The sequence below is a fragment of the Planococcus citri genome, chromosome 4 (assembly GCF_950023065.1).
Source record: "Planococcus citri chromosome 4, ihPlaCitr1.1, whole genome shotgun sequence".
Lineage (NCBI taxonomy): Eukaryota > Metazoa > Arthropoda > Insecta > Hemiptera > Pseudococcidae > Planococcus > Planococcus citri.
In genome coordinates this window covers 72,066,561-72,076,108 of record NC_088680.1, presented here as the reverse complement: position 1 = coordinate 72,076,108, position 9,548 = coordinate 72,066,561, and the positions used below count along the sequence as shown (strand labels likewise).

At 37.4% G+C, this 9,548-nt stretch overlaps 1 protein-coding gene across 2 annotated transcripts; it reads right to left on the bottom strand.

Annotated features, from left to right (window-relative positions):
• Window positions 1-9,379, bottom strand: LOC135844373 (ribosome-binding protein 1-like). 2 transcript variants are annotated; one of them, XM_065362535.1, is made up of 15 exons: window positions 9,120-9,379; window positions 8,599-8,911; window positions 7,565-8,531; window positions 6,444-6,592; window positions 6,095-6,352; window positions 5,845-5,994; window positions 5,553-5,747; window positions 5,271-5,453; window positions 4,161-4,270; window positions 3,843-4,038; window positions 3,299-3,394; window positions 2,397-2,492; window positions 2,011-2,283; window positions 1,768-1,899; window positions 1-1,549 (listed from the first exon to the last, which is right to left on the bottom strand). In XM_065362535.1, exons 2-15 carry the CDS (start codon window positions 8,896-8,898, stop codon window positions 1,415-1,417), a joined length of 3,240 nt encoding a protein of 1,079 aa, XP_065218607.1. In that variant the 5' UTR covers window positions 8,899-8,911; window positions 9,120-9,379; the 3' UTR covers window positions 1-1,414. The 2 variants fall into 2 exon arrangements, with proteins under 2 accessions (XP_065218607.1, XP_065218608.1); XM_065362536.1 differs by lacking the exon at window positions 3,299-3,394.
• Between the last annotated feature and the right edge of the window lie 169 nt (window positions 9,380-9,548).

Below are 9,548 nucleotides of genomic sequence, written 5' to 3'. Positions count from 1 at the left end.
AATTAATAAATAACATGTAATAAATACCATTCACAATTCGTTCACATTATTTTTACCGATAAATATAAATCTAGCTAGAAAAAAATTGAATATTTTTAAAAATAATCTTTACAACAATATACGCAAGAAACGAGGAAAATATATCCGCTAAAAAGGACGTTTGGCCATATTTGTTCACTGACCATCTTACGCATTCGTTGGGGTTAAAAAAAATCGTTATTATTTAGACATCATAAACGCACGTAGTACAAATAATCACATCGAATGGAGAAAAAAAACATCGTTACAGACAAATATTATGTAAATACGACAAAAAAAAAAAAAAAATACGACATTCAATGACGATGCATTTAACCGGGCTAAAATTCGGAGCGATACAAAATTCTCCGAGTTTAAGCAGCGTGGTGCAAAACACGTAGGTATATAAAATCTGAACACACGTAAAAAAAAATTCATTACATAAATGCACTTAAAAAACGAGAGACGACAATGACGACGAAAACGAGAAAAATTACGACCGACAATAAATAATTTAAAAAAAAAAAACAAAAATCACGTATAAAAAAATTATACTAAAAATTCGTATTTTTTTTTTCCTTTAACAATAAAACTGGATATCAAGAATATTAAGTTATTTCCCGACGATAATAAATTATGCGTAAATGATAATTTAAAAAAACAAATTTTCTAAACAATATAGTAGGTATTACAATAGGTACGTTGACATGATATCAAAATCACACGAACGCACAAATGACAAAAAAACAAACAGAATTCACGTCTACACAACGGGCACAGCGGGGGTGTAAGTAAAATAGGTATTGCTTCGCAAAGTAGAGGGGCCGGGGTAAAAAGGTAACAGTTTTATTCGCATCTAGGCGCTTCGGAGAATGCGTAAAATAAATAATAATAAAAAAGAAAAACTTTTCTAAGAGTAATTAAACTACTACTATAACCGCATTATCAAATATAAACTTCACAAATACGCGTTAAAAAAATTATATAAGTTCACTAACACATAACAAATATATACGATATAGCATATAATACTTAAACATTTGTAAAAAAAAAAAAAAAAAAAAAAAATATTACAAGCGTAACTACACGTATAAATATTGTCCGTAAAAATGTATTATAAATTGTTTCGGCTAGCGATTTAAAAGAAAGGGAAAAAAAAGAAACAAAAAAAAAACGATACGATAATTCATATTGCACTTTACTCTCTTCACCACTACTCTACATAAATATGTTAATTCATCAAACACAACGACACGCATTGATCAAGAAAGAAAAAAATAAGAAAAAAAAGAACATAAATATACTATGTATATGTACACGCATACATAGTATGAAAACATACAGCATACAGTGACGTTGGGCGCGATCTCGCGACTCTTTCGAGACCGGAACCGGTTCAAGAATTAGCCACGGTGACATTCGAATCTGTAGTTAGAATAGATGCGGCGTGTTTGCCATCTTTGTTACTATTTTCGTATTTGAATTTATGGTCTACGACGTCTTGTTCTTCTTTAGAACAACCGTTCTGCATCTGCGATTAATTAAACGAAATTATCAACGAAATCGAACCCGAGAAATACTTAGGAATAGGAGAAAAAAGACGTAGAATCGTCGAGAATAATGTAATATGGCCGATTTTAACTTTTCATCGATCGCAAATGGGAGTTTCCCATTTGCGACGACGGTTCCGAGAAAAGCGAGCTACTCGGACTTTCGAAAAATCGTAAAAAGCAAATTTCAAAACACTACCTTCACTTGGCTGGACAATAATTCTTTTTCTTTGGATAGAGATTCTAGTTTCGATTCCAACGCTTGTATCTGTTTGATCCATTGATTCTCTTGCTGTTTCACCTGTTGCTCTAAACGATTCAGCATTCCTTCCTACGTGGGCATTTTAAAACGAAACGTTTAAAATGACGCGATATTCGGAAGAGAGCCGCCGGTCGAATGAAAAATATTCGAACGCGTACCGAACACGTCGTCAAATCTTACCGTATCGCAGATGATGTCTTTATAATGACTGACCATCGATTGCAATTTGGTATTTTGTTTCTCTAGCGCACACAACATGTTGATTTGACCGGCGTCTGGAATGACCTTATCATCTACAGAAAGCGTAGTGGAATTTGTGAGTTGCCTTTGAGGCGATCCCGTCGACGTTTCGGGCACTCTCGGCTGTTGCTGCTGCTGCTGTTGTTGTTGCTGCGACGACGAGGACGCTAGCATTTTCAGCCATTTCTCCACCTTGTTGAACCATTCGTGATCCTGCATTACGAAGCAAAAAAAAAAAAAAAAAAGCGAAAATATAATAATTCGTTGAATTATTTCGAATAACGCCGCGATAGAGTTGTAAACAAAATACGAATGATTATTCGAACCTCGACGCCAACTGGATTCGAATTTAATTCGGTATCCGGTATAAATCCGCCTTTCAGCCTTGAAACCAATTCTTCGCGTTCTTTTACTTTAATTTCCTACGAGAACAAAACAATTAAACCGTTAATATGTACAAAATATCGATAACGCGACGCCTTATTCATTAAAATCACTCTCTTTCTTTACCTAGGTCCTAGGTAGTAGGTACCCGTACTACAACGATGATAAAATGACCAAATTTCGCAATAACAAAAAATTAAAATAAAAAACAGCGCGGCGTATTACGAAACAAAAAGGAAAAGAAAAAGAAAAAGAAAAAAAATTGCAACGAAGCACTACGCAAAATCAATATATCAAAGTGATACACGTAAATTGTTCGTAACTACAATCGTTCCACCTACGAGTAAATACGTATGTACTAACGAAATAAAAAACCAACGCATCGCCGCGCCGGTCGTTGCAGTTCGAACTCGCCTTCAACAGTCAAGACGCGTTACACATTTTAGCCAAGAATTTCACAACCGGCGCATCGAGTTCGAACACAACGGCCGCGCTAAATACAACAAATTCTACCGAAATGAATACGAAATAAAAAATCAGCCGCAAACACGCGAATAAGAAACAATATACGGCGAAAAGCGAAAAAAGCCAAAATATAGCGCAATCTTTGTTCATGATGAAAGAGTCGCCGCCGAGCCGCGTCGCACCGGTGACACTGGCAGTGGCCTGCGGCAGTCATATCGCGCTTCTTCGGCTACGTATCGTATCTGTCTTTTTTGTCCTCTTGCGTGCGCGCGACTGCATCGAGAAAATTTTTCTTTCGCGCTTCAATTCGCGAGAAAAATATGCAACGTAGGTATGTGTATGCGTGCGAAAGAGAGAGAGAGAGGACGTGTTTACTTACATGAGATAAATTACGTAATTCTTTGACTTTGTTCTCATAAGATTTTTCCAAAGTGGACAAAGCATCCATAGCATTCCAATTTTTACAGCGTAATTCCTACACATTAATAACGAGAAAAAAAAACAATAGTCTTATAGGTATGTAGGTATGTAGGTACATTATGCGTGTATCGTTTTAAATACATACAAACAAAAAAAAAAAAAAAACTCGCATAGATTTGTAAAATTATATCGATATGTAATTAATTTGGCCGAGATTGTTAGCTCTTTGTCGATTATGTTAATATGTAGATTTCGTTTTGCTTTTTCATCGCAAGTACAGCTACAAGTGTACCACGTACGACGACGTACGTACTCGTAATTACGTATACGCAATAATTAAGTGGAACAAAGAGTTAACTGATTTATCGAACAATAATTATTATCACTTTGACATAAGCAAGCTGCTCGTGTAGTCTGTTAATTCGTTACGATAGCCGGTACTTTACGTGTTAGGTAAACCACGTGGTTGTTAATTACGATACGATTAAGAATAAAATACTAACGTCGTTTTTCTTCAATTGTTTTTTGAAATTATCCTCGATCTCTTTAGCAGCTTCGTTTTGTTTCTGCAATTCTACGTTACGAGAAACGCTCTGTTGCAGGGAGGCTTTTAGCTCGCTTATTTGATTATTCAGTTCGGTTACCTCCGATGTTTTCTCACTGACGAGCGTTTTGTATTTGCGTAATTCGTTCTCTAACCTGAAACGCGACAAAGAAAGACAATCGCACATTAGAATCATCGAGCGTACGTAATTCGTCCCAAAACGTTTTATAGGGAGTACGCGTAGGCGTAGGTGTGTGTTTGTGTACTCAGTACTCACTGTTCGATATCTTGAGCACTTTTCGATTGCTCGCGAGACTGCAGTAATTGATCCTTCAATTTTTCATTATCAATTTGTAATTGTTTCTTTTCGCTGTAAGCGTTGTTTATCTGAAATAATCGATTAAATCATTTATATAATCGTATCGCAAACGAATACCTCTAGACCTCTCTACCCGTTACGATTACATACGTATAATTACCTACCTACTGGTTTATCGTTACTTACTCGTACTTACACAATATACAGTTCAACGAATTCTCGCACGTTTCTTATTACATATACGAGTATATTGGTATTATTTAATTTTATCATCACATTGTATAAAGTACGCGATCGATGATGATACACGCCACACGGGTGTCCAATTAAAAATAAAAAAATTCAATCCCGCAGATATGTTCGAGTAGGTACCTACTTGTAATTTGGTTTTTCAATACTGAAAATGACGATGACCGTACCACGAAGTAATTAAGACGAGAACGCGTCATATCGATAATTCTTCGAATGCACACTTTGTCGTTGATAATCGACTAATCGTAATTACAATCACGTTGACCGTAAAATCATATTTTGATTACATATCTTAATCACCATCCATATTGGTTTTTTCCCGATACATATTTTATTTAAAAATAATAAGTAGATACGTTCATTACGCGAATAAAATTTAGCCCATAGTTCTTCAACGAATATCAAGAACAATATTCTCAAGTTGACTTCCGTTTCGTTCGAGCAGATTCTACTCGTACTATTCTAACACGACAGCAAAGACAACACATTTTGTACGGCATACTATTTCGAACCAAATTCTTTTTTATTTTTTTTTTGCTGACGATGACGTCGTCTTTTTCACGAGGAAGCACATTTTCGCAGCGACCTGACGTAGGACGTAGTCGCATTTTATCGCTGACTAATAAATATAACTACTCGTGTGATTATTGTAAAGGTAAACGGTAAACTCGTGGTAATTGTACAATGTACATACGAGTGTACACACACATCTGTACCGTTGATACGTGGTATTCGCAATATTTGTGTGTTTGTGTAGTGTGTACACTGAACACGCTACCTAACTACACATAACGCTTAGCATTTCGAATAGATTACCTGTTCATTGATACGAGCATTTTCTTTGAGTAATTCTTGATTTTCTATTTTCATATTTTGCACCGTCGAGTTGAATTTGTCGATTTCGCTATTTCTTCGGGCCAACTGTTCGGAAAGTCGAGTCACTTCGCAGTGGCTGTTGGCTAAATGCCGGTCTAATTCGGCTCGAACAGCTCTCAATTCCTACGAAACATACAAGTTACGAGTAAACACCAGTCTAGTCGTCGCAATTGAGAATACGTACGTATTTTCAACGAATTCGAATTCGGCGATAACACTTACTTCCAACTGAATAGCTAACTCTTGAGTAGCAGTCGCTGTCTGCCTTAGATGAGCGATTTGGTTGTCTTGCAGCGCGATCTGTTCGCGCAACATGACGCATTCCCTCAATTCTTCGCTCATTTGCGCGTTCGCGGCTTCTTGTTCGTGTAACTGGGCCGCCATTTGGCCTAATTGACTTTCTAACGTTACGATAGCCTACGTAAAAGACAAAAGACGCGAATATTATTCTTCGATTTACATCCCGCTTAGTACACGTTACACGTACGACATTCGAGGCTGCATCGTCACTTACTTGTTGATGCTGCTCGTTTAATTGAGCGATATGCACTTCTAATTGTTGCCTTTGCGAGAGTAACTCTTGCTGAAGGCTGCTTTTCGTTTTGGCGTTTTCTTCTTTCAACGAATGCATCATCATACGTTCTTCGGTTAGTTGCGATTGAAGCTAATAAGAAAAAAATTAATTCGCGTGTCACTTCGTATGTAAAACACAAAACAGAACAAAACAGCGGTGGAAAGAGAGGCGAACGAAACGATCGCCGTACTTGTTGTAGTTGTTTGGTGAACGTTTGCTTTTCTTCGAGAGCGGCTTGTAATTTGGCATTTAGCGATTGCAAATCAACCTGGCGTCCGTTCAACGTTTCTTCCAACTGTCTGCTGGTATGTTTCTCGACGTTCAACTCGGTACGAAGTTCTTTCAGTTTACTTTGTATCGCTTGATGAGCCTCTTGCTCGGCCGTCAACAGTTTCTCTTTTTCAGCTAGTTGTTTTTTCAACTTGGCCACCGGATCTTGGCGACTTCCCTGTAACACGCGCGATAAGATTACAAGTGTTTTTCGTCCTCTTTATTCGTTACTCCGATACTCGAATAAGCAAATAATATATAATAATTACTTCGATCCATTCCGCGTCACTAATACATTCTTCGTTTTGTTTATTTAATAACCAGTCGATTAGGTTTTGTATCTCAGTTCGTGACAACTCTGCTTTCGTGATAAGAGGCATCAGAAGATTAACATTTACTGGGCCGTCGTTTTCATTTGCTAGCGAAATAAAAAATAAAAATCACAAACGGTATTAAAATAGGGCCACGTAGGAAGCGAAAATTTGTCGAATGAGTAATTAATTTTTCCATCGAAATGGAACGGTAATTAAATTTTGAGAATCAGATTTTCAACAAATGATAACACACTAGAAACTCTTCCTAGTTTAGGCAGTACTCGGGGTTTTAGTTGATGATTTTTTTTTTCTTCATTTAAAAAAATTTACACTAATAAAACTATATCGGGTTTTCAAGAAAACTACATCAATTGAGAAGCTCTCTTCTTCCAACAATTGAACGATATACTTATATAGGTATTTATGTTAATCTACAGTTCTACACACTACACACTCGGAAGAATCGTCAATCGTCTCAAAAAAAATTTCGACGTTTCTAATTTCAAACAGCTTATAGGCTATTTATTTCTGTTATGTTAAACGAATGCAAATCGCTGCTATTTATCACGTTCACTATTTTTACACATCCATACTTCGAAGTTATACGCAAACCACTTTAGGCTTCAGAAACCACCATATTGGATTTTGCGAGTCTAGTTTCAAGCATCAACTCAAATTATCCGTCCAGCTTTGATTAATAAATAGTACCTTACCGATTAGTATTGATGTACAAAAAAATTTCGTCTGAATTTTCATATTGGAAAACAACCGAGAACATAATCTCACCACTCTCATTCGTGAAATCGAACAATACAGTCAAAATGGCCGAGAAAATGTTGGAATAAATCAGCTTTAAAATCGCGAAAAAAAGAAACTAGAGTACAAAATAATGATAGTGTGTGTGTGTCTAAATCATTTTAAAACATGTCTTTTACGCCTCTTCAACATTGCAACTCATTAAGCGAATACGCATCACTCCGGATAATTGAAGAATAGAAATGATTCGGAAATGGGGCACATACATTACATAGAACTCGGAAAAAAACGCAAATTCCCTTCCAAGCAGCAGCACTTACTTATCTTCTGCAGGGCTTTCATTTCGGTAGTATGTCTTTTAGCAGCTTTACTAGCATTTGCTGCTTGCTTGCCATTCTGCACTGGGCTGGTTTTACCGCCGTTAGAAGAAGCGTTATTCTTCTTGTGAGGCTGAGTCTTCTCGAGCTTGACGAGCTGACAGCCACTTTCTTTCTCATCGCTGGGTTTCTTGTCGGGGTTTTGTTCGGGGCCGACAGCGTGCGTAGATTTATCAACATCGGCCTTCCTATCGTTTTTAACCTTGGCTTCTTTTTCGTCGCTCAAATTATTCGGCGTCAAGAGTGAATTAACCACCGCTGTCTCTTGGCTCTTGGATTTATCTTCGGATTTTTTGTATTTCGAAGGGGAAACCGGGATTTTCGGTTTATCGACGGACGTCTCCTTGGCATTCCTAGGCGCTTTTTCGTCGGTTTTTTTCGCTTTGTCTTTGTTTTTATCGTCGGTTTTTAGACTTTTAACGACATCGTCTTTGGGCTTCTTTTGAGGCGGTTGCATTTTAGCGCTACTCGTCGCTTCGGTTGACTTGGATTTTTGCCATGTTTCGGTATCGGAACCAGTTCCGGTAGAGGGTTTGTTTTTCAAAAGTTTCTCGCCGTTCAACGTGTTGCTATTGTAATAACTAATGCTGTTGGTTCTGTCGTTGTTGTACGAGCTGTCTGTATCTTCGGCGTCGGTACTTTCGTTCAACGAGCTCGATTTACTCACTGGAATGTTATTGTTGGTATCGTTTCTGATACAAGAGGTCGACAAATTTTTAAGTGTGTCTGGCACACCGGTGGCGTCATCTGAAGTACCGTTTGCAGATACTTTAACGATAAGTGGTTCGGTATTTGGTTTACCGCTAGGGTTAGATACAGGTTGAACTTTATCGTTAGTATTAGGAACAACAGGGTTGGCGGGTTTCGGCTGCACTTTCTCCGGTTTTTTCTTCACACTAGCGTTTCCATCCTACGAAATAGAATGAAATAAGGTTATCTGCGACGGTGTAACACGTAATCGAAAAATGGATACTTACAGGCTTATCCACGGCGGAAGATATATTAGGTGGTTCGGGTTTCTTGATTTCTTTTCCGACCGGATTTTGAAACGTTACTTTAGGCTTTTTCTCTGCGCTAGTTTTCTCTTTGGTCGGTACTTTTGAAGGTTTCTTCTGTTGCGGATATTTAGGTTTGAGTTTCGATCCGTATTTTTTCTTTTGTTCGGCAGCGTTTTCTTCGTACGTTTTCTCTTTCAGACCCACCTTGAATAAATAATATACAACGAGACCGCTAATGGCGATTACAGAGACCGGAATAACGCAAGAAACAAGATCCATATTAGCTGAAACACTAAACAGAAAAGACATAACACATTAAAACTGTATAGCCGAAAGAACGGAAAAACAACCGAGAATTCACCGTCGAGTAGTCACCGACACCAAAGTTACATGCGAAGGTGTTTGAAACCGAACAACACACACCGTATTGGTATGTGAGTCGGCAAATGAGTAATGTACTTCCATTAACGCCTATGTAGTTGGTGTTGTTTTACTCTTACCTTTACAATATCAAGATTCGCGACACAAAAGAACTAAATTATTAAAATTAAACATAAATATGTTTCACGTAGACGACAATTAATTACATTTTTTCAACCGAACACAAAATTAAATTTAAAATGCCACAAAAATAATAAACGTTTCATTTTCCTTATCAAGATGACGTATACAGATTAAAAAAGTGGCTACGCATTAGATACTCTTTTTTGCTGCAGAGACATACCGAACCTAGCGAACTTGAATGAAGAAGGAAGAAGGCAGGAAAATTTTAATGAACCACGAACTCTCGAGAGAACCAATCATCGAACACAACGACGACCCAAAAATTTCACTTTTCAGCATATTTCGTGCAGTTTACGAAAAACTCTTACGAGAGCGCTAGTTAGTGGTTCTCCCATACCTATTATTCTAGGTTCTGTTCCAGTGTT

Coding starts and splice junctions, on each gene's coding strand:
- LOC135844373 (XM_065362535.1), bottom strand. CDS start 8,898: ATGGATCTTGTTTCTTGCGTTATTCCGGTCTCTGTAATCGCCATTAGC. Junction 5,454..5,552: donor AGTTAGCTATTCAGTTGGAA/GTAAGTGTTATC, acceptor TATGTTTCGTAG/GAATTGAGAGCTGTTCGAGC. Junction 2,493..3,298: donor AATTACGTAATTTATCTCAT/GTAAGTAAACAC, acceptor TTGTTCTCGTAG/GAAATTAAAGTAAAAGAACG.